The 25307-nt window shown below is 42.7% G+C and overlaps 1 protein-coding gene and 1 long non-coding RNA gene across 2 annotated transcripts in view; one reads left to right on the forward strand and one right to left on the reverse strand.

Moving 5' to 3' along the window:
• Positions 1–244: 244 nt before the first annotated feature.
• Positions 245–25307, reverse strand: part of LOC139408411 (volume-regulated anion channel subunit LRRC8A-like) — a 31044-nt gene continuing 5981 nt past the window's right edge. Inside the window, exons 2-3 of the mRNA XM_071152260.1 lie at positions 11383–13504; positions 245–5298 (exon numbers count right to left, since the gene is read on the reverse strand). Coding sequence (XP_071008361.1) covers positions 5023–5298; positions 11383–13494 — 2388 coding nt within the window. The 5' untranslated portion in view covers positions 13495–13504 and the 3' untranslated portion in view covers positions 245–5022. The remainder of the gene's footprint in view (positions 5299–11382; positions 13505–25307) is intronic.
• Positions 5205–13953, forward strand: LOC139408413 (uncharacterized). Its single transcript, XR_011634286.1, has 2 exons — positions 5205–5325; positions 9614–13953. It is a non-coding gene; the product is annotated as an uncharacterized lncRNA (long non-coding RNA).

Here is a 25307-nt window from a genome sequence, read left to right on the forward strand (position 1 = left end):
GTGATGTACTGAACAAGACTGGTTACTCGCATCAATGCCTCTCTCTCGTTATTTAACATTCAAACAGCCATCCCATCCAAACGCTTGAACTGGATAGTGGGCATTCTTTAAAACTGTTGTACATCGGCTGTTGCTGAGATTTTAAAGGTACTTTGAATGGAGATTCTCCATTGACAATTGTTTAGAATTGGGGTCGATATCAGCAGGCAAGTCATTAATGGAAATAAATACATGGAGACAGTGATAAGTGTCTTACTTTATCATTTATATCAGAATGGTAAAAAATAAAATAAAATAAAAAATAGGCACAGTAAAGCAACTGTTGTGGTGTTGTCAAGGCTCTATTATTCCATTGTTACAAGAGTCTGGGGCATTCATCATTTCTCCACTAAGAAAGCCAGTGTTTACTCATTTTGGCAACGAAGTGAAAACCTATCATTTCATGGGCAACACTGATGTAGAAGAGATACAGATTGTCATTTGCCCATTAACTTTTGACAGGTCCATGTTTTTACACTTAAATGAAACAAGAGCAACATTATAGTGCCACCCAATGTGGGTGGCGTACAGTATGTGAACCTGGCATAAAATGTGTGGGTTGAGATGTTGACCAGACTGTCCAAGCAGATGGAAAGGAACCAAAACCTGACAGGAACAAAAGCCAGCACACATCAGGGCCCTTACAATGCCAGCCAGCAAAACATCAAAGAAAGATAGATAGATACAGGCTTGCCTATTTATGCATATGCAATAAGAGTTAACCTAGAAACGATTCCCCAAAACAGGTCAAATACATAATGAGAAGCATCAATGCTGCTTCGAAAGTTTTGGTATGCTACCCAAATGATACACAATGTGGTTAAATGACTGGCCATTAAGAGTCAGAAAATTCGAATATTTTGATGGTAATACACACAACCTTACAGCATTTTTTATTTTACATTACAAAACAAATGGAGAAAAGGACAGTGAACACTTTCCTCTGTTACTCAGACCTCCCGCAGGAGGGCGCTCCACCCACACTGGATGCACAGGAGGACTGTTGAAATAAGGCAAGCTTTGCATAGCTCGAGCACTGAACACCATTTCTGACCAGTCTGAGAACTTGAATGTTGCTTATGAAAACAAACATTCAGTAACTCTGCAAAAAACACATTAAATAAAAGGAATGTTGGGATGCATACATGGAAAATAACATTCACAACAGTCACATTGCTGATGGGATGATAAAATAAAGATAGGATGTGTGCAGTGAAAGGTGTTGTTTTACAGGGTCAGCCATAGTAATATGGTGCCTCTGGAGCACTGTAGGGTTAAGTGCCTCGCTCAAGGGCACAGACAGATTTTTCACCTTGTCGGCTCAGGTCTTCAAACCAGTGACCTTCCAGTTACTGGCCCAATGCTCAATCGCTTGGCTACCTGCTACCCTTGCTGTCAACTGTTGTGACCATGGCATGACTACCTACAGTACCGAACATACTGGCACAGTCCTATACAGATGTACAATAGAAGTTGTCTCCAACCACAGGATCAGATATTATTTAATTTCCTAATGACTAAGCTCATAATGAGGGTACTGCAATCTGACCCTAGACCATGCAACATGTACCATGAGCCGAACAGAAACCGTTCCTACAGTGACTTGATCGGGGGAAGCCTTTTCTGTGGGTCAAACACACTTCCGGTCACACTTTGTTGATAAGCAACTGCTTGCGAAGGTTACAGTTAGGTCTAAGTTAAGGGTTAAGGTTAGGGCGGCAGGTAGCCTAGCAGTTAAGAGCGTTGGACCAGTCGCTGGTTTGAATCCCCAAGCAGACTAGGTGAAAAATCTGTTGATGTGCCCTTGAGTAAGGCTATTAACCCTATTTGCTCCTGTATGTAGATCTGGATAAGAGCCTCTGCTAAATGACTAAAATATAATGTAATTGGTTAGGGCTAGCAGATAGTTAGCTGAAATGTAACTTAGTCTGTAGAACATATACAGATTGACTATCCAAATAAAATGTTCACACTTCCTAGTTCCACTGCTCTGTAAACACTTTGCTGACCTCACCCTCCACCGGTTTCCTCCATGGCGACATACTGGAGGGGGGGGGGGGGGGGGGGGGGGGGGGGGGGGTTGTGAAATAGAAGTTTGAAATCTCTATGTGCTTTTTAGGGGGGAATGCCTAATCTTGTGATTAAGGGAAGTGACAGTGTTCCCACTGTGTTGAAGGTCAGTACAAGTACAGGTCAGGATAAAAACAGATATTTAATTTGTTGGGGAGGACTATGGAAAAGGATAAAAAGCTGGAGCATTAGATCTGGATAGATACAAATAGTTCAGTGTAAAAACAATACATTTATAGAGTTAGACGTGATACAGAAGAATAGCATGTAATCACTACCTCAGCTGAACTGAAAGAGGCTTACATTATTCTTTATGACGCTATATGGCTTTTAAAGAGTGACAGCAATTATATACACAACAATATATTCTGAAATATATTATCCTGTTCTATTATCAGAATCTCAATTTTCTTCTCCGATTCAGTCAGCACTAACTGTTTCCATATTTACCCCTTCAAATCTGTGCCACATTAAAGCTGTGAATCAATGAGCTCTCCAGTGAAGCCCTGAGATAGTCCTATGGTACTCTCAAAACAGTGTGTTAAGATAGCTCAACCACATCAATCATAACAGCCCGTTTAAGGAATGACCTGGGGGGTACCTGTTTGCAGTTTTCAAATGTTTCAAAAAGTTTGGAACATGTCAGAGAATAATACTTCAACATTAAAGTAGGTCTGTATTCAACCACCCAAGTCTCGACCAGCGAGCCTCTGCTCTGGGATTGCTTGTTCTTCTCTGATGCACTCTTACTCTGTGAGCGTTGCTCCAGCCTTTTAGAGCTGGGGACTAGCCTTTACTAACAAATCCAAGACTGAGGCCTTTTCAGAACAGAGCTGGACTCAAAACACCCATTGGTAACCTTGCAAAAAGGGCAGTTATGTATGTAGTTATTACATTTTAAAGATTAATTCAGCTCACTTTCCTCCAAAGTGAGGCTTCCCTCTCCTTTGAAAATAACTTGGAACAGCTGGTAAAAATAATAATACCATGTAAATTCTTGAAACATAAATGTACAACATTATAAGCTATACATTTGTCTGCATATTTAGCAAAATCATGAACATGATGGTTGTAATGACACAGCGTGGGACATACATTACAGCACCAGAAAGGGAAGGCCATATTAGTAACAAGAGTTGCCTGGCTGGTCTTAAAGGAATCACCTTTGGTGGCAATTGACCTCTAATGTTGTCTACTCCAAGTCCATTCAATAAAAAAGTATCTCTTCGATATTCATGCAGAATATACCTCACAAATGTGTTCTGTATAAGCCAATGATGTATCCACGGTCACTGTTTTGGAGTGCAAATATGTGGGTTGTTTTCATTAGGGCACACGGTAACGAACATTTTTAAATGTGTTGCAGAAAACAAAAATTGGTGTTATTTTTGGACAAGTCCAGGTAGTTTCAGTCCATTTCCCACTATTTGGTGCCTAATAAAACAGGGCCCTGCTTTGGTTCCATCGGCCATAGTGTTTCATTCACCAGTCAGATCCTGCGTCCTCTCACTGGCGTTTGGATAAACAGCCTAGTGGACTGTATACTTCCAAGTGAAGATGGAAAACAGAGCACACACACATATATTGCTTTGTAGGCTACATGAACCATCCACACCAACTCTTTTATGTAGTCCTTCTGTGGCCACTGTCTATACCAGAAATGTCAAAACATACCTGTCAGTTGTTTGAGAAAAAAATATATATATAAATATTGTTTTTCTTTTGTGGGGAAACATACTCAATATAGTTTAAAATGACTAAAACCAAATGGAAACGGTGTAGAAATGATAATGGAAGCTAGACAGTCCGGGAGGATTGACCTCAAAGACCAAATGCAGCCCCCAGAGCAAAATGAGTTTGACAACCTTGACCCATACTGAGATGACTCCGTACAAACAAACAAAATCCTCAATCTCACAAGCATTTCATTTCTGTCTCTCATCCTCTCCTAATCAGCATTCGACAACGATCAACTTTGCACATCATTTCATAAAAGAAAAAGGGGGAAAAGAACCACAAAGTTGGAGAGGAGAGGTCTCCATCTGGTTAGTCTGTTAATAAACATCTTGTGACCCTGTGACTAGGGATGTGATGGTCATGGAATTTTGGATAATGGTAATTGGGCAACCAAATTACTGCGGTCACCGTATTAAAATGTTTGTATAGCAAAAAATGTATAATTTTTTTGGTAGATTTACATTTTCTCCTCTCCTCCAGACTGCATGTGCTGCCATAGAAATATAATGAATAGAACAGGCAACCCAATTCAAGTAAATTATGGCATAATGGGTGGAGTGGCAGCTATTGACAGTGTACCCATAGTTTAAAAGCAGGAAGTAATTTGTGCTGCGATTTGATTCAATCAACTCACATTACAAAAAAATACATTGCATGAGCTACATTAGTTAACATAATTTGAGTGAACATTCTACATTACCATGGAAATTATTACATCACAATATCAGGCAGCCATTGCAAGTGTATCTACAAATTTACCAGTCAAATTACCAAGATTAGATTTTCCTAGACTGTTCTATTTCTGTGTGCTGATGCATTGTGGTTATTCATCCAAATGTTTTTTTTTTTTTTTATTATTATTTTTTTTAAATGGTTATGACTGTCTTCATCGGTTACACGGTTATACTGTAATTGTGGCAGTCCTACCAGTTACCCTAAAAAATACAAATTTAGCCAGGAGAGCCAAGACAACAACCAACCAACCATCCTTCTCTGGATGCGTGTCCAACAATACAGACACATCTCCCCCCTTTCTCCTACCCCATACTAGTGGAGGCTGGAAGGAGGGAGAAATTTGAGAATGGCCTCCAATTGAAAGTGACATCAGCCTCCACTGCCCAATCCTCTCTCCCGCTTTCCTCCTCTCCTTAGGCTCCCTCTCTCTGGACTCTCTCCTCAGACCAGCTCCTTGTCGGCCCTCCACAGCTGTTCTTTGACCTCTGTGGGCAGTGTCTTGAACAGGTCCTCCTCCACCACCAGGCCGCTCCTCTTCAACTGCCTGCACTCCCCCAGCTCCACGGGCAGGCACTCCAGACGGTTACCCCGCAGCTCCAGCTGGGTCAGGCCCGTCAGCTCGCCGAAGCGCGATGGTAGAGTATGCAGGCAGTTGTTGCCCAGGTTCAGGGTGCGCAGCTTCTTGCACTGGAACAGCTCCGGCGGGAGCGACTCGATCTGACAGTGACAAGGAGGGAGATCAGAGTGAGGATGAATGTTGAAATAGGATACATTTTTATTTTGTCTGTTTTTGACTTCATAAAATATAATTGAATTGTATTTGTGCATAGGTTATGCATACTATAGTGTATGGTTTAAACAGGCATACTGTTTCTTGCTTTAGGCTGTGAAAGGTGCTTAAAGTTGAACTCCTCCCCAGTGAACAGCTATGTTCTCAAGAACAGACTTGGCAAAAGAGGGAAGAAAGGAGAGTTCAGTACATACTGTTCCGACCGTAGCTACCCAATCGAAACACAGTCACACCAGCCCACAGGACTTTAAGCCAATCAGAAACAAACCTAGGCACTCTGCCCTAAAGAAGGAAAGAAGGGAGCCAATCGAGCCAGAGGTACAGACATACAGTCAGTCTTAGAGTACCATACATATTTGTATAATTACTTATGCTCACACCAACACCTGTTATTAATAGTTCAGCCATCTGTTGAGGCAACAGCACAATGAGTGCATTTTACATAATGCTGTTAATTTAAGCCAAAATATGATCAGAGTAAGCTAATTCACCAAGCTTAAAATAGCCTTATCAAATTACAAATGCTTTTCTTAGCTTCAAAACAGTGAAGATGTAAGGCAGCTGGAGCTATCCAGGCATTGTTCTTCAAGAGAAAAACAAAAACCTAGAACACTTTAGAACATTGGAGTACAGTGGTGAGCGTCGGGTCCTCGTTAGGGGCCCACCTGGGAATAACGTTTTACAAATTTCACAACTCATTTGGGTCGATAATGTACTAATGGCAAAGAGAAGACTCTGGAGAAGGGTGTAAAAACACAGAACACACCAGAGGGGTTCCTTGTAAACGGTGCTATTTTGAGCAGCATACCACCCTGTTTGTGGCCTATTCTCAGTATGGAACTACGTATATGGGTGAGTGAGTGCAGTAAAACAAAAAAACATAATAGTATCGTTTACTCAAACCATCTGATTCCTCACACAGCAGATGACCACCAGTACGCAATAGGGAAAATGTTGTATAACCTCCTAGAATTCCCTGTAAGTCCTTATTTTTCACACTAAACTTGATTCTTAAAAAATGTATTGGATGAATGGTGTGTTCAGTTAATGAACTGGCTCAGCATTAGACAATGTCCACCAAAATCAAGCACATTCGTTGTAAGGAGACTGAAGTCAGCCTGTCAGGAATGTACAGGAAGTCACAATGGTCAGAGTGTCGTTGATGCAAAATGCACAAATCGGCCAATGCAAAAACACAAAATGGCCATTGCTATAGCGGAGTCACTTCACATGTACATGATTAAAATATATGAAATCCTATAATGCATTTACATATGATATTACACAAACTATATTTTACATGATACATTCCACAAAAGTGTTACACTTTCATTTACAAGCTTTACACTTACAAGAGTTAGCCTACACTTACATTATTCTCAAAAGTCTAGAAGTCAGCACTCAGACAAGAATTCACATAAGTCAAAGTTCATGTAAATGATCTCAGACTCAGTCGGGAGTTTTGTGAATTGTTTGTAAGATTGCATCTCCCGGAGGTATTCTGTACAGAACACACTAAACCTTTTCCAGCCATCTGCTTAGCGAAGATGAATTGCATCTAACAGGGTGGGGAATAGTACATATAAAACCAAAAAAATACAGAATGAAAACAGTTTGCCATAAAAATCACCCCAGGGACAGGACCGCTTGATCTGAAGCCAGAAGTGTGACAAACTCATTAGCATAATATAACTGCTTGTCTGTACTTTTAGAACTCTGGCACATTGTCTCAGTTAACCAGTAGGTCCAGCAGTTTCCCCTATTTTAACTAATTTGAAACATTATTAGCAGGATAGGCGGTTACTTTTCAGAATATTGAACTATTCAAGTGACCAGTTTATCTCAATGGCACCGACTATGTAGACATTCCAGTCTACTACACAACTCTACAATAGGTACACAAGGTCCTTAGGTCTCTATGTCTGATAAGTAGTATGGAGCTGCGGCTTGGAGTATTGTTTCTTCATCCTATGTAATATATTCCCTGTGAATCTGATGTTTTTCCGGCCTTTATGGAAAATTTGCCATTAAAAGTCACTTAGTCAATATTTACCATATATTACTCTGAAAGTACCATGTTTTGCCCAATAGATGCTGCTGTTCCTGCTACATCATTTTATCAATTTTGATGGGCTCTTGAGTTTTTAAATGCATCGACTACAAAAAAAATAATTTGCAACCTTGGGTAGAAAACCAATAGCTTTTGCTCATGATGAAAATACATTGTGTGATCACTCCCAAGTCAAGACAGTCCTCCATGAAAGCAATTCAGTTTGTCCTTCTAGCAACCTAATGCTTCAAGCCAACTCTCCTTGAACAGTTTAACAAATGGCAGCTTTATGAGATGGCTATCCCAACGGTGCAAATTCCATATGAAGACTTTTCCTACAAGCCCAAAACTGTGATGGAGGAATGGGCTAGTGACTAAAACTGTTGCGACAAACCTAATAAAATAATACAATTATGAACCACGGCAAGGCACTGCAAGGCAGTGATTAGTGACATTTACCATTAAATACAACACCATTACAAAAAAACTGTGGCCATGTCCTCATGCTCCTAGAATGTAGTGCTGCTTTTGACACCAATCGACCATGACATTCTTTTGGAGAGATTGGAAACCCAAATTGGTCTACAAGGACAAGTTCTGGGCTGGTTTAGATCTTATCTGTCGGAAAGAAATCAGTGTCTCTGTGGATGGTTTATCCTCTGACAAATCAACTAAGTTTCGGTCTTCCTCAAGCTTCCGTTTTAGGAACACTATTGTTTTCACAATACATTTTACCTCTTGGTGATGTCATTCGAAACAATGTTAACTTTCACTACTATGCGGATGATACACAGCTGAACATTTCAATGAAACATGGTGAAGCCCCAAAATGGCCCTCCCTGAAAGCCTGTGTTACAGACATAAGGTTGATGGCGGCAAATGTTTTACTTTTAAAAACTCAGACAAAACAGAGATGCTCGTTCTAGGTCCCAAGAAGAAGAGATCTTCTGTTGGATCTGACTATTAATCTTGATGGTTGTACAGTCGTCTCAAATAAAACTGAAGGACCTCCGCGTTACTCTGGACCCTGATCTCTCTTTTGACGAACATATCAAGACTGTTTCAAGGACAGCTTTTTTCCATTTATGTGACATTGCAAAAATCAGAAACTTTCTGTCCAAAAATGATGCAGAAAAGTTCATCCATGCTTTTGTCACTTCTAGACAACTGCAATGCTCTACTTTGCACCTACCCGGATAAAGCACTAAATAAACTTTAGTTAGTGCTAAACACGGCTGCTAGAATCTTAACTAGAACCAAAAACTGATCATTTTACTCCAGTGCTAACCTCTATACTGGCTTCCTGTAATGGCTAGGGCTGATTTAAAGGTTTACTGCTAACCTACAAAGCATTAAATGCTTGCTCCTACCTATCCTCTCGGATTTGGTCCAGCCATACATACCTACACATATGCTACGTTCACAAGACGCAGGCCTCCTTATTGTCCCTAGAATTTCTAAGCAAACAGCTGGAGGCAGGGCTTTCTCCTAAGGAGCTCAATTTTTATGGAATGGTCTGCCTATCCATGCGAGAGACGCAGTCTCAGTCTCAACCTTTAAGTCTTTACTGAAGACTCATCTCTTCAGTAGGTCCTATGATTGAGTGTAGTCTGGCCCAGGGGTGTGAAGGTGAACGGAAAGGCACTGGAGCAACGAACCTCCCTTGCGGTCTCTGCCTGGCCAGTTCTCTTCTCTTCACTGGGATTCTCTGCCTCGGACCCTATTACGGGGGCTGAGTCACTGGCTTACTGGTGCTCTTCCATGCCGTCCCTAGGAGGGGTGAGTCACTTGAGTGGGTTGAGTCACTGACGTGATCTTCCTGTCCGGGTTTGGCGCGCTACTCAGGTTCATGCCGTGGGAACGATCTTTGTGAGCTATACTCAGCCTGGTTTCAGGGTAATAAGTTGGTGGTTGAAGATATCCTTCTAGTGGTGTGGGGGCTGTGCTTTGGAAAAGTGGGTGGGGTTATATCCTGCCTGATAGGCCCGGTCCGGAGGTATCAGCAGATGGGGCCACAGTGTCTCCCGACCCCTCCTATCTCAGCCTCCAGTATTGATGCTGCAATAGTTTGTGTTGGGGGGGGGGGGGGGGGGGGGTAGGGTCAGTCTTATGTCTGGAGTATTTCTCCCGTCCTATCCGGTGTCCTGTGTGAATTTAAGTATGCTCCCTCTAATTCTCCCTCTTTCCCCCAGAGGTCCTGAACCTTGGGACCATGCCCCAGGACTACCTGGCCTGATGACTCATTGCTGTCCCCAGTCCAGCTGGGTCGTGCTGTTGCTCCAGTTTCAACTGTTCTGCCTGCGGCTATGGAGCCCTGACCTGTTCACCGGACATGCCATTTTTGACTCAACCCCTCGACCCCTGAATGCTCGGCTATGACAAGCCAACTGACATTTACTCCTGAGGTGCTGACCTGTTGCACCCTCTACAACCACTGTGATGATGATAATAATTTGACCCTGCTGGTCATTATGAACGTTTGAACATCTTGGCCATGTACTGTCATAATCTCATCCCGGCACAGCCAGAAGAGGACTGGCCACCCCTCAGAGCCTGGTTCCTCTCTAGGATTCTTCCTAGGTTCCAGCCTTTCTAGGGAGTTTTTCCTAGCCACCGTGCTTGTAGATTTGCATTGCTTCCTATTTGGGGTTTTAGGCTGGGTTTCTGTATAGCACTGTGACATCGGCTGAGGTAAAAAGGGCTTTATAAATACATTTGATTGATTGAATGAACACCCATAGTAGCGTACTACATACTTAAACTGCATATACTAATTTCAGGGTTTGATCTAGTGGAAATCACTCGTCTTTTCCGACAGTGTTTTACAAGAGCTGATAAATTGATGCACTGTACCAAAATGAACGAATGGCAGGAGTCAACGCAATAGAGAAATTGGACATACTATTTTTAAAAATGGCATAATATTTAGTGGCTAGTATGGGACACTGCCACTGTGTGTTTGGGTCGTTTACCATTAAAGACCATTAGAGACCATAACATTGAAGTCATTAGAACTGCTGGATTTACCAGGAATGGTCTAACTAATACAGACCTTTTTTTTGAAGGGGATAAACCACACACAGAGGAGCTGTTTCCTGGACACAGATTAAGGATAAGAGAAGGACAAACTGAATTGCTTTGATGGATGACTGACTGGCTTGAATTGTGACCACATAAGCAAAAGCTATTGGGGTCCATGGGTGGCTTTTCACCATGTTATTTTTATTGGTCTCACTCATTGTTAGAAAGAATTATGGTCCAAATCAGATGTTAGGTACTATATTTATTGACGATTATATGAATCCAATAAATTAAATTAGACAATTTGGGTGCAATCAATTAGCTTAATTTCACATAGATCAAATTATATTTCAACACAATGTTTCAGGAATGCTGATCTTATCTGTTTAACTACAGACAATTTCAGCTCAATCTCAGATGGTGGGTTTCAAAATCCTCTTTCTTGTGCTTTGAGGTGGAACAACCCTAGGGCCATTAACCCCAACATAACTGTCTTCATAATGCTAACCCCTACCTTCCTGTTACCCAGTGTGACCTTTTGACCCCATTCACATGTGAAAGAAGAAGGAAGAAAGAAGGGTGTTTCAAAAAAAATGTCTAAAATGTTCCTGTGACACACAGATAAAGGCCTTATTAACAAGTGTTTGGTGACCATTTGACCTGACCATGAAATAGCTAGATAGAGGAAAGATAAAGTGTGTTAGTTCTAGGTGTATAGCACAGGAGGCAGGTGGCGCCTTCATTGGGGAGAAAGTGCTTGTGGTAATGGCTGAAGCGCAATACGTGAAATGGTATTAATTACATCAAACGTGGTTCCAATGTGTTTAATGCCATTCGCTCCATTTCAGCCATTATTACGAGCCGTTCACTCCTCCGCAGCAGCCACTGGTGTGTAGCTAACATTTTCTCAGGTACACTCAAATACTAGATCTCTACTCACCCTGTTGGCAGTCACAGCAAAGTACTGCAGGTTCTGGAGGAAGCCCACATCGGCATGTATACTGGTCAGGTTGTTGTGACTCAGATCCAGGAAGCGCAGTTTGCGGCAGTAGAAGAGCTGGCCCGGGATCTTCTCAATCTTGTTGCGGTTTAGGTAGAGCCTCTCCATGTTTGTCAAGGTGCCGATCTGGATGGGGATGTAGGCGATCTGGTTGTACCACAGCTTCAGGCTTACTAGCCGGTGCAAGTGCTGGAAGCTGATGATCTCCTCGATGGTCTTGAGATTGTTGTCCTTCAGGTCGATCTCCTGCAGGTTGTGCAGGCTGAAGATTGAGTGCGGGATTCGTTCCAGGTCACAGCGCAACAGCTCCAGCTCTGTAAGGTTCATCATCTTCTTCAGGCTGTTGAGCACCATTAGCTTGGTGCCCTCGTTGTTAATGGACAGCTTTTGGAGGTGAACCCCGACGTCCGTTACCACCTGAGGCAGCTTGGTCAGGTTGCTCTTCAGACGGAGCACTTTGAGCCTCTTGAGCTCCCGTAGCCCGTCGATTACGATGAAGCGGTTGTTCTCTGCGCTCAGGTTCCCTGTGAGGTGCAGCTCACTCAGGTTCTTCAGGCTGTAGATCCACAGAGGGATCTCCTTGATGTCTGTGAACTTGATGTGGAGGGACTTCAAGTTCTCCCTCAGGAAGGCCAAAGCTGGGGCCTCAATTTTGGCTGGTGTGTGGTAGAGCCACATCTCTCTCAGGCTGACCAGCTGGGCAATGATGGGGGGGATAGTGACATCAGGGATGAGCTCCAGCTTGAGCACCTCCAGTTCTAGGAGGTCAAACACTGTGTCAGGGATTCCGCTAAGCATGAACAGGTGCAGCTCCAGTTTCTCCTGGGAGTTCTTGGTGATGCGTTGCCTCAGCTTGTCCAGCGTCCACTCGTTGTTGAGGTTCAGCTGACGCAGTTTGTTCTCACTCACCTCCGATAGGAAAACGGCAAACCGTTTGGAGTAGAGCGGGTCATACTGGTCAATCATGTGCAGCATGAAGGCAAAGTCATTCTTCACATCGGGTATGTCGCTGTAATGGCTCTCCTCACGGATCGACTCAAAAGAGTAGCGCTTGAGGGAACGGCTGAGCATCCAGCAGAGGGTGTACATGCAGATGAGACCGTAAATCCCCACCAGGCTGATATAGAAACAGGCCAGGATCTTGAAGAGGGTGGCCAGGGGGTGAGCACAGTGGTACATCCTATAGCCTGTCAGCTTCTCAATGTCCACCTTGCAGATCACACTGAACTTGATGTAATGCACATAGTAGGCCGTGTAGCAGATGATCAGGATGAACTTGACGACTTTGATGATGGTCTGGCGGATGTAGAGCCGGTAAACGATGTCCCCTTCTTCAACGTGCATCCGGAACTTCTTCACCTTCTCAAACAGAGCTTTGGCCTGCTCGCCTTCCTTCTTGTCCAGGACACCGGTGTCGGAGCGGTCCACTATGCCCTGTTCGATGCGGGACCTAGTCCTTTGGAGCATAGGAATGCTGGCCTCCACGTCCTCGCTGACACAAGATGCCTTCTTGTCCACCAAACCGTTCATCTTCCCCAGGGGCTTGGGGTCGCTTTCCTCCACTACCGTCTCGGACAGAGCCCTGGTGGTCCAGGGCGAGTCAAAACACTTGAGCAGGATGGACACAAAGTGCTCTAATTTGGAGCTAGTCCGGGGGAACTTGAACCAGAAATTACTGCAGGCCAGGAAGATGAGGGTGTGCAGCAGCACCAGGTAGGGGAAGTACTTGGCGAACCAGTGCAGCTTGTTCTCGTAGCAGACCGCGTCAATGTAGTTGTACTGGTGCCGATCGAGTTCATACTTGATGCCTTTGGGCTCAGAGGCAAATGGGTCTGGGAAGCTCACATTGAGGTACTCACAGGACTTGTTGACCACCCACTTGCAGGGCAGGCAAATCATCTTGTCCTGGGTGACCTGCAGCGTGCCCCCAAACACGGCGATCATGAGCATGACGATGGAGATGTAGTCTGTGAAGACGTCCCACCATGGCTTCAGGATGCGGTACGCTGGCTGGGTGTCAACAAAGTACCGGAGCTCTGTGATGGGGATCATGATGGTTTACCTATGGAGAGGGAAAGACAGAGACTAAATGTAATACAAGACATTCACATTGTCACAAGTATATTTCAAAGTTCAATAGAGCAAAATATTTACAGGTTTTCTCCAACATGCTTTATCTTGAACTACAAACATAGCTCATCGAACCACAGACACTGCTCATCAGATACTCGTGGGGAGACACGTCATGTCAGCGTGCGTTCAATGAACTTATAAGCTTTCTTCAAACACTGATTTTTCAGCACAAGTGCAGACAGCTAAACAAACCCGACTGCCTGTGTGTGGTTACTTTATTCCAGTTCCAGTGAACTAAACCACAGACCTCCTATGTATATTAAATGTGACTTCCTTTGCAATGTTGTGAGTCAGCTAATCTCAGCACCCAGAACCAAATCAGTTACCTGTGCCTCAAACACAGACCATTCTTTACATTAAACTATATCTAATACAACAACTCCACAATTGCTTAAATTATTATATATTCTCATCTGTAACCCAACATCTTATTTATATCAGAATGCAAAACCCTAGGAAGCTTATTATGGGAAATATGATCAGAACTCTGTACCCATTCCCAGATGACTAGGGGCATTATGTCTGTGGGTTGCCAGGTTGGTGCAGGGAAAGCAGTTATGTTTCCCAGCTATGGAGAGTCTGCTACTCGTCAGGGACAACCCGGACATCCTGTGAGCAGACAGAACACCATGTGGTTCAGAGAATGCAGAGCAAGCTGGATACAGAGGGGCACAGAACCTGACACAGCACGCATCAACACACTAAAGTTAGTAACATCTCTGAATCAATGTTCTGTGAAGACACCTCACAATGTGAAATCAAAGTAATAAAAAAGGACAACCCATCATGTAGGAGGACTTGACATTGTAAGGAAAGAGAGCTTTCCTGGACTTTGACATTTAAAAGTCCATTATGAAAACAGTGACTCGCTGCAAGAGTGAACATGTTTCTTCTTGTTTACGTTCTGAAGAAACATTACTCAATGAGCGAGGTTTAATTATGGTATTCAATGGGGCAACAGCAAAATGTCACAAATAATAATAAAACCAAAGAGGAATCCATGATCATGGCTGCAAAGTTGTTTTGCCAGAAAAGGCATGGTGTTTAACTTGTTATGTCTAGCTCAGCATTAGTCTATCACCACCAGTGATCTCTGAGTAACAGGAAAACAACCCATTTATTAGGACATTGTTGGGGCCAGGAGTTTTTTCTGATCAAGTGATTTGACCAGGAAAAACGATTGGCTGTAGTTATAGCCTATTACTAAGGACTTGCATTTGTTTCTGGTCAGGAAAACTTTCAGGCCTGAGAATTTACTACTACTTGCCAATTCCAAGGTAACAGATTTACGTTGAGACCATTGATTTAAAAAGTTTAACAAATTCTGTGACTGTGGAATTGCCCTACTACTACAGTGTATGGGGAAAACCACCCATTTAATGGGAGATGAACCAGTCAAGTACACAAAGTCCTCTGCATTTGTACCGTTTCAGTGTTTCCCCTAGTATTTTTTTAGGCAGCGTTAGGGGCGTGGCCAATGACACAGTTTTAGGGGCCCGCCTCTCGGCCGCAGATGACATTTTGGTGTTTTAAAGCAAATTTCCTGCAATTACACACATTTTGCCAAGGCTTATGACCAGTGTTCAATGCTCCCTCTAAGCTGTGCATGCATCTCTCCTGGGACTGCCGCACAGAAGAAATATCAGCCCGTGCAGAAAAGCACAAGATTGAACTTCACTCAACTTCAGAGTTTTCCCCGTTAGTTTAACCATCAACGTTTCTTTACTGAGGGAATTGTGATCGAATCAACGCAATATTTAACCTCTTCCAAGGCAACATACCAAAACAAAAAATAACTATGCAAGAGATTTTGTGGTAGGCAGAACACGTCGGGGTAGGATTCTATTGCATTGACAGGCACGACTCAGGCCTGTACTCTAAACAGACCGGTGCACCATAACCAAATCAGAGCTGCATTAGGCCTACAGTGCATTCGGAAAGTGTTCAGACCCCTTGACTTTTTCCATATTTTGATACGTTACAGCCTTATTCTAAAATGTATTAAATAGTCCCCCCCCCCAAAAAAAATCTATACACAATACCCAATAATGACAAAGGAAAAACAAGTTGAGAAGTGTTTGCAAATGTAAAAAACTGAAATATTACATTCACGTAAGTATTCAGACCCTTTACTCAGTACTTTGTTGAAGAACCTTTGGCAGCGATTACAGCTTCAAGTTTTCTAGGGTATGACGCTACAAGCTTGGCACACCTGTATTTGGGGAGTTTCCCCCATTCTTCTCTGCAGATCCCTCAAGCTCTGTCAGGTTGGATGGGGAGCGTCACTGCACAGCAATTTTCAGGTCTCTCTAGAGATGTTCGAACGGGTTCAAGTCCAGGCTCTGGCTGGGCTACTCAAGGACATTGAGACGTGTCCCAAAGCCACTCCTGCATTGTCTTGGCTGTGTGCTTAGGGTCATTGTCCTGTTGAAAGGTGAACTGTCGCCCCAGTCTGAGGTCCTCAGCGCCCTGGGGCAGGTTTTCAAGGATCTCTGTACTTCGTTTCATTTATCTTTCCCTCGATCCTGAGTCTCCCAGTCCCGATCGCTGAAAAACATCCCCACAGCATGATGCTGTCAACACTATGCTTCACTGTAAGGATTGTGTCAGGTTGTTTCTCATGGTCTGAGTGCGCTTTAGGTGCTTTTTGGTAAACTCCATGCGGGTTGTCATGTGCCTTTTACTGAGAAGTGGCTTACGTCTGGCCACTCTGCCATAAAAAGGCCTGATTGGTGGTGTGCTGCAGAGATTGGAGAACCAGAAGGACAACCATCTCCACAGAGGAAGTCTGGAGCTCTGTCAGAGAGACCATCGGATTCTTGGTCACCTCCCTGAACAAGGCCCTTCTCCCCCGATTGCTTAGTTTGGCCGGGCGGCCAGCTCTAGGAAGAGTCTTGGTGGTTCCAAACTTCTTCAATTAAAGAATAATGGAGGCCACTGTGTTCTTGGGGACCTTCAATGCTGCAGAAATGTTTTGGTACCCTTCCAAAGATCTGTGCCTTGACACAATCCTGTCTCGGAGCTCTACAGACAATTCCTTCATCCTCATAGGTTGGTTTTTGCTCTGACATGCGCTGTCAACTGTGGGACCTTATATAGACAGGTGTGTGCCTTTCCAAATCATGTCCAAGCAATTGAATTTACCACAGGTGGACTCCAAACAAGTTGTAGAAACATCAAGGATGATCAATGGAAACAGAATGAACCTGAGCTCAATTTCAAGTCTCATAGCAAAGGGTCTGAATACTTATGAAAAGGTATTACATTTGCAAAAAAAATCAAAAAATACTGTTTTCACTTTGTCATTATGGGGTATTGTGTGTAGATTGAGAAAATAAAACAATTGAATCAATTTTAGAATAAGGTTGTAACGTAAAAAAAATGTGGAAAAAGTCAAGGGGTCTGAATACTTTCTGAATGCACTGTATATGCAAATTGACCATTGCCATATGGATGTGCCATTCACTTTGAACTAGACTGCTTTTACAGCATGACTGGTCGTGAGTCAATGTGCTTGTTTTGAGATCAAAGTGAGAGCTACATGTAGCGACGTGTGCACATGTGTAATTCTGTTCATATCCTTTGCAAGTTAGTGAGTTATTAACCCAACTTTAGATTATTTGTAGTCAGCAACGGGGGAGTAATTGCTTCCTACAAGAGCACAAAACATGTATATTTCTAGACATCTTTGAAATGCAAGTCAGGTAAAATAGCTTTTTTTGTCTTAAAGGGGCAGTATTTTGAGCCAGGCTTGAATAAGCCAAGTAACCAGTTGGCAGAGGGTAGAATAATTGGTTTGATTCGCTGGAACAAGGGTATGGTAATAATGACGCATTTTATTTTGTAAAGTGGTTTCTTGCATCAAACAACAATTTCAGTCACTTCCTTGTCTGAAGGGCAAGTGGATAAACAGGTTAATGTCAAGCCCTGCATGTTTTTTTAGTTAAGACTCGTAGGCCTACATCGAACACCACACATTGGCCGCTACTGTAGGCTGACCCATACAACACCTATTTCAATGTTAAAATGGGATGCATTTTCTCCATAGTTTAAATTTTTCTCCTCAATTTCGTGGTATCCAAGTGGTAGTTAAAGTCTTGTCCCATCGCTGCAACTCCCGTAAGGACTCAGGAGAGGCAAAGGTCGAGAGCCGTGCGTCCTCCGAAACACAACCCAAACAAGCCGCACTGCTTCTTGATACAATGCCCGCTTAACCCGGAGCCAGCCGCACCAATGTGTCGGAGGAAACACTGTGCACCTGCCCACCACAGGAGTTGGAGTCGCTAGTGCGTGATGGGACAAGAACATCGCTGCCAACCAAACCCTCCCCGAACGACGCTGGGCCAATCTCCCGGTCACGGCCAGCTGCAACAGAGCCTGAACTCGAACCAGGATCTCTAGAGGCACAGCACCGCAGTGCCTTAGACCACTGCGCCACTCAGGAGTTCTCCATCGTTTTTGATGGTAGGCCACACTGGCAGGCCTACATTATGATCAAATAGCCACGGTAGCTTACTTGACCACTTAAAACTAACTTAAAGCGGATACAGCCTCAGTGTTCACAGTAAACATGCGCCGGATGTTGCACAGAAATTTCACAATGTTCAAGTTTGCACTCAGCAGACCTGAAATTTGCTCAGTGACTGAAAACATTTGAGGGAATAAATCTTAGCCTTGTTCTTATGCCATCTAATGGCGCCGGAGGAGATGGATGCTGTTTTACGAGCTCATAACCAATTGTGAAATTGTGTTTTTTCACGTTATTTGTAACTTGTTTTGTACATGTTTCTGGATATCAGAACAATCACTAGTCTCCTCATACTGGACAAAGATTTTTTCCTTTAACGAGTCGGACATTAAGTATTTACACACTTGACAAGGTCAAGTGAAGAGAAGGATATATAGGGGACCTAAGTCAGGGTGCCTTGTAAGAATCCGACTGCGAGTGGGTAACCCGTCTCTACCTTCCGTACTATTAGCCAACGTGCAATCATTGGCTAATAAACTAGATGAGCGCCGATCAAGACTATCCTACCAAAGGGACATAAAAACGGTAATATCTTATGTTTCACAGAATCGTTGCTGAACAACGACATGGATAACATACAGCTGGCTAGGTTCTCTGTGCATCGGCAAGATAAAACAGCTGCTTCCGATAAGACAAGTGGCAGCGGTCTGTGTCTTTGTTAATAACAGCTGGTGCACGAAATCTAATATTAAGGAAGTCTCAAGGTTTTGCACGCCTGAGGTAGAGCATCTCATGATAAGCTGTAGACCACACTATTCACCAAGAGAGTTTCTATATTTTTAGAAGATGTCTAGGAGGTCGACCGATTAGGATTTTTTAACACCGATACCGATTACTGGAGAACCAAAAAAAAACGATACTGATTAATCGATCGGCCGATTAAAAATCGGTATTGTTTTTTTTTGGTCCTCCAGTAATCGGTATCGGTGTTGAAAAATCATATTTGGTTATTACAAATATATATTTGTAATAATGACAATTACAACAATACTGAATGAAAAATGAACACTTATTTTAACTTAATATAATACATAAATAAAATCAATTTAGCCTCAAATAAATAATGAAATGTTCAATTTGGTTTAAATAATGCAAAAACAGTGTTGGAGAAGAAACTAAAAATGCAATATGTGCCATGTTAAAAAGCCAACATTTAAGTTCCTTGCTCAGAACATATGAAATCTGGTGGTTCAATATTCCCAGTTAAGAAGTTTTAGGTTGTAGTTATTACAGGAATTATCACACGTTGACCATTTCTCACAATACCATTTGTATTTCATATACCTTTGCCCATTGGATGTTCTAACTTTAGTATTGCCAGCCTAATTTTAGGAGTTGATAGGCTTGAAGTCATAAACAGCGCTGCGATTCAAGCATTGCTAAGAGCTGCTGGCAAATGCAGTAAAGTTTGAAGGAATGCTTATGAGCCTGCTGCTGCCTACCACCGCTCAGTCAGACTGCTCTATCAAATAATAGACTTAATTATAATAAACACAGAAACACTGAGCCTTTGGTAATTAATATGGTCGAATCCGGAAACTATAATTTCGAAAACAAAACGTTTATTCTTTCAGTGAAATACGTAACCATTACGTATTTTATCGAACGGGTGGCAACCCTAAGTCTAAATATTGCTGTTACATTGCACAACCTTCAATGTTATGTCATAAAATTCTGGCAAAATAGTTCGCAATGAGCCAAGCGGCCCAAACTGTTGCATATACCCTGACTCTGCGTGCAATGAACTCAAGAGAAGTGACACAATTTCCCTAGTTAATATTGCCTGCTAACATTAATTTATTTTAACTAAATATGCAGTTTTTTTTTAAAAAGATACTTCTGTGTATTGATTTTAAGAAGGGCATTGATGTTTAAGGTTAGGTACGTTCGTGCTTTTTCCGCAAATGTGCTTTTGTTAAATCATCCCCCGTTTGGCGAAGAAGGCTGCGATTCGATGATAAATTAACAGGCAGCGACCACATTGATTATATGCAACGCAACGTAGCTAGCTAGCAACTTACCTGAGCTCCTTGCTGCACTCGCGTAACAGGTGGTCAGCCTGCCACACAGTTCTCGCGGAATGCAATGTAATCAGCCATAATCGGCATCCAAAAATGCAGATTACCGATTGTTATGAAACCTTGAAATCGGCCCTAATTTAAAAAATTAAAAATTAAAAAAAATCGGTCAACCTCTACTATTTACCACCACAACCCGATGCTATCACTAAGACCGCACTCAACAAGATGTACAGTACCAGTCAAAAGTTTGGACACACCTACTCATTAAAAAACAATATATATATAAAAATATATATATAAAAAAAATCTAAATGCACTGCTCAAAAAAATAAAGGGAACACTAAAATAACATCCTAGATCTGAATGAATAAAATATTCTTATTAAATACTTTTTTCTTTACATAGTTGAATGTGCTGACAAAATCACACAAAAATCATCAATGGAAATCAAATTTATCAATCCATGGAGGTCTGGATTTGGAGTCACACTCAAAATTAAAGTGGAAAACCACACTACAGGCTGATCCAACTTTGATGTAATGTCCTTAAAACAAGTCAAAATGAGGCTCAGTAGTGTGTGTGGCCTCCACGTGCCTGTATGACCTCCCTACAATGCCTGGGCATGCTCCTGATGAGGTGGTGGATGGTCTCCTGAGGGATCTCCTCCCAGACCTGGACTAAAGCATCCGCCAACTCCTGGACAGTCTGTGGTGCATGGAGCGAGACACGATATCCCAGATGTGCTCAATTGGATTCAGGTCTGGGGAACGGGCAGGCCAGTCCATAGCATCAATGCCTTCCTCTTGCAGGAACTGCTGACACACTCCAGCCACATGAGGTCTAGTATTGTCTTGCATTAGGAGGAACCCAGGGCCAACCGCACCAGCATATGGTCTCACAAGGGGTCTGAGGATCTCATCTCGGTACCTAATGGCAGTCAGGCTACCTCTGGCGAGCACATGGAGGGCTGTGCGGCCCCCCAAAGAAATGCCGCCCCACACCATGACTGACCCACCGCCAAACCAGTCAAGCTGGAGGATGTTGCAGGCAGCAGAATGTTCTCCACGGCATCTCCAGACTGTCACATGTGTTCAGTGTGAACCTGCTTTCATCTGTGAAGAGCACAGGGCGCCAGTGGCGAATTTGTCAATCTTGGTGTTCTCTGGCAAATGCCAAACGTCCTGCACGGTGTTGGGCTGTAAGCACAACCCCCACCTGTGGACGTCAGGCCCTCGTACCACCCTCATGGAGTCTGTTTCTGACCATTTGAGCAGACACATGCACATTTGTGGCCTGCTGGAGGTCATTTTGCAGGGCACTGGCAGTGCTCCTCCTGCTCCTCCTTGCACAAAGGCGGAGGTAGCGGTCCTGCTGCTGGGTTGTTGCCCTCCTACGGCCTCCTCCACGTCTCCTGATGTACTGGCCTGTCTCCTGGTAGCGCCTCCATGCTCTGGACACTACGCTGACAGACACAGCAAACCTTCTTGTCACAGCTCGCATTGATGTCCCATCCTGGATGAGCTGCACTACCTGAGCCACTTGTGTGGGTTGTAGACTCCGTCTCATGCTACCGCTAGAGTGAAAGCACCGCCAGCATTTAAAAGTGACCAAAAAAACAGCCAGGAAGCATAGGAACTGAGAAGTGGTCTGTGGTCCCCACCTGCAGAAGCACTCCTTTATTGGGGGTGTCTTGCTAATTGCCTATAATTTCCAACGGTTGTCTATTCCATTTGCACAACAGCATGTGAAATTTATTGTCAATCAGTGTTGCTTCCTAAGTGGACAGTTTGATTTCACAGAAGTGTGATTGACTTGGAATTACATTGTGTTGTTTAAGTGTTCCCTTTATTTTTTTGAGCAGTGTATATTTTATATTTGAGATTCTTCAAAGTAGCCACCCTTTGCACACTTCATGAGCTTCATGCTCAAGTGCTGAGCACTTGTTGGAATACTGTGGTAGCCACGCTGGTTTAGCATGCCTTGAACACTAAATAATAATCAGACAGTGTCACCAGCAAAGCAACCCCACACCTCCTCCATGCTTCACGGTGGGAACCACACATGTGGAGATCATCCGTTTACCTACTCTGCGTATCACAAACACACAAAATCTCACATTTGGACTCAGAGCAAAGGACAGATTTCCACCGGTTTAATGTCTGTTGCTCGTGTTTCTTGGCCCAAGCAAGTCTTCTTATTATTGGTGTCCTTTAGTACTGGTTTCTTTGCAGCAATTCAACCATGAAGGACTGATTCACGCAGTCTCTTCTGAACAGTTGATGTTGAGACGTGTCTGATACTTGAACTCTGTGAAGCATTTATTTGGACTGCAATTTCTGAGGCTGGTAGCTCTAATGAACTTATCCTCTGCAGCAGAGGTAACTCTAGGTCTTCCTTTCCTGTGGCAGTCCTCATGAGAGCCAGTTTCATCATAGTGCTTGAAGGTTTTTGCGACTACACTTAAAAGAAGCTTTCGAAAGTTCTTAATTTTCCGGATTGACTGACCTTCATGTATTAAAGTAATGATGGACTGTTGCTTCTCTGTTTATTTGAGCTGTTCTTGCCATAATACGGACTTGGTCTTTTAGCAAATAGGGCTATCTTCTATAAACCCCCTTACCTTGTTACAACACAACTGATTGGCTCAAATACATTAAGGAAAGAAATTCTACAAATGAACTTTGAACAAGGCACACCTGTTAATTGAAATCCATTCCAGGTGACTACCTCATGAAGCTGGCTGAGAGAATGCAAAGAGTGTGCAAAGCTGTCATCAAGGCAAAGGGTGGCTACTTTGAAGAATTCAAAATATATTTTATATTAGACATTGTTTAACACTTTTTTGGTTACTATGTGATTCCATGTGTTATTTCATAGTTTTGATGTCTTCACTATTATTCTACATTTTAGAAAATAGTACAAATAAAATAAAAACCCTTGAATGAGTAGGTGTCCAAACTTTTGACTGGTACTGTATAAAAACTGTATACACAACAAAATATGTGGCTGCCACGATTTAGCAGCGGCATAAATGCATATAGGGGAAACACTGCTGTTTAACCCAGACACACTACTTCATGAAAATATCCCAAAACTGAATATACTGAAGCTTAGAGTGCCCACCCTCAGCAGAGGCCGTAATACTGCTGATTAGATAACCCTCGCAATAAAACATTTCCTGTTTCCTCTTTGTATGCTTGAGGTCAGATGTGGTGGAGTGGGTGGTGTAGATATTAGTTTATAACTTCTTCAGTTCTGTCTCTCCCACTCTCCATCTGCCCCTCCCCATGCAATGTGGTTGATGGACGCTAACAGAGGCTCATCCAGTCCAAATCAGTATGCCAGGCAGGAGCATGAGCCATGTAGCCATCTTAAGTCTGCCTCTCTCTCTCTTTGGATCACTGCCCTCTCATGCAGCAACTGCCAGTTTGTCAGAAGTAAATCTAGTTAAAACACTGAGACCGAACAAAAACTAGTCTGTTTCACTCTACTCTTATTTTTTTAAATCTCAGAATCAAGTTGCCTAGAAAGTGACGTTTTAGTTCTCATATTTCCAGTCATAGACTTCCACGTTTGCGTCAGAGCGCATAAATTACCGATACTGTGTGCAAGCCCGGGTGACTCAAACACCCCTTTCAGTTCACATACAGTAGCTTCACAGTGAGCACTATCAGACAGCTCTTACACTTTAAAAGGTACGTCACTCAGATCATTATATAGCAGCTTGATAAATAATTTCTGTTTGCCCGTGTGGGTCAGAGTAAACTAGACGTGTCCTGTCTGTTCAGGTTCAGACAGTATAAAAGATATGGAAATCTGACCAACAACAGTACACCCAATATCCCTCCTCTCTGTCCATCTGTCTGGTCCCCTGGCACACCTACTTAATTAAACTCCAAGAATGTCTGATAGAACTGCAACTGCATTTCAAAGTTTCCCTGACAGTTGCCTGACATGGAATTGGGTTAGTATTCAAGTTTAGGAAGGTACTGTAGAATCTTAAATCATAATCGGTCGACCTCTAGTTTTCAACACCGATACCGATAGTTGGAGGACCAAAAAAAGCCGATACCGATTATAAAAAAAAAAATTAAAAAAAATAAAATTAAAAAAAATTAAAAAAAATAAAATAAAAAAAAATCGGCCAATTTTTAACATTTGTAATAATGACAAGTACAACAATACTGAATGGACACTTATTTTAACTTACTATAATACATCAATAAAATCAATTTAGCCTCAAATAAATAATGAAACATGTTCAATTTGGTTTAAATAATGCAAAAACAAAGTGTTGGAGAAGAAAGTAAAAGTGCAATATGTGCTATGTAAGTAAGCTAACGTTTCAGTTCTTTACTCAGAACATGAGAACATATGAAAGCTGGTGGTTCCTTTTAACATGAGTCTTCAATATTCCCAGGTAAGAAGTTTTAGGTTGTAGTTATTATAGGAATTATAGGACTATTTATCTCTATACCATTTGTGTTTCATATACCTTTGACTATTGGATGTTCTTATAGGCACTTTAGTATTGCCAGTGTAACAGTATAGCTTCCGTCCCTCTCCTCGCTCCTACCTGGGCTCGAACCAGGAACACAACGACAACAGCCACCCTCGAAGCAGCGTTACCCATGCAGTGCAAGAGGAACAACTACTAGAATGCTCAGAGCGAGTGACGTTTGAAATGCTATTAGCGCGCACCCCGCTAACTAGCTTGCCATTTCACATCGGTTACACCAGCCTAATCTCGGGAGTTGATAGGCTTGAAGTCATAAACAGCTGCTGGCAAACACACGAAAGTGCTGTTTGAATGAATGCTTACGAGCCTGCTGCTGCCTACCACCGCTCAGTGAGACTGCTCTATCAAATCATAGACTTAGTTATAACATAACACACAGAAATGCGAGCCTTAAGTCATTAATATGGTCAAATCCGTAAACTATCATCTCGAAAACAAGACGTTTATTCTTTCAGTGAAATACGGAACCGTTCCGTATTTTATTTAACAGGTGGCATACATAAGTCTAAATATTCCGGTTACATTACACAACCTTCAATGTTATGTCATAATTACGTAAAATTCTGGAAAATTAGGCGGCCCAAACTGTTGCATATACACAGACTACACTGACACTGCAATGAACGCAAGAGAAGTGACACAATTTCACCTGGTTAATATTGCC

This window comes from Oncorhynchus clarkii, chromosome 5 (genome assembly GCF_045791955.1).
Source record: "Oncorhynchus clarkii lewisi isolate Uvic-CL-2024 chromosome 5, UVic_Ocla_1.0, whole genome shotgun sequence".
NCBI classification, from domain to species: domain Eukaryota; kingdom Metazoa; phylum Chordata; class Actinopteri; order Salmoniformes; family Salmonidae; genus Oncorhynchus; species Oncorhynchus clarkii.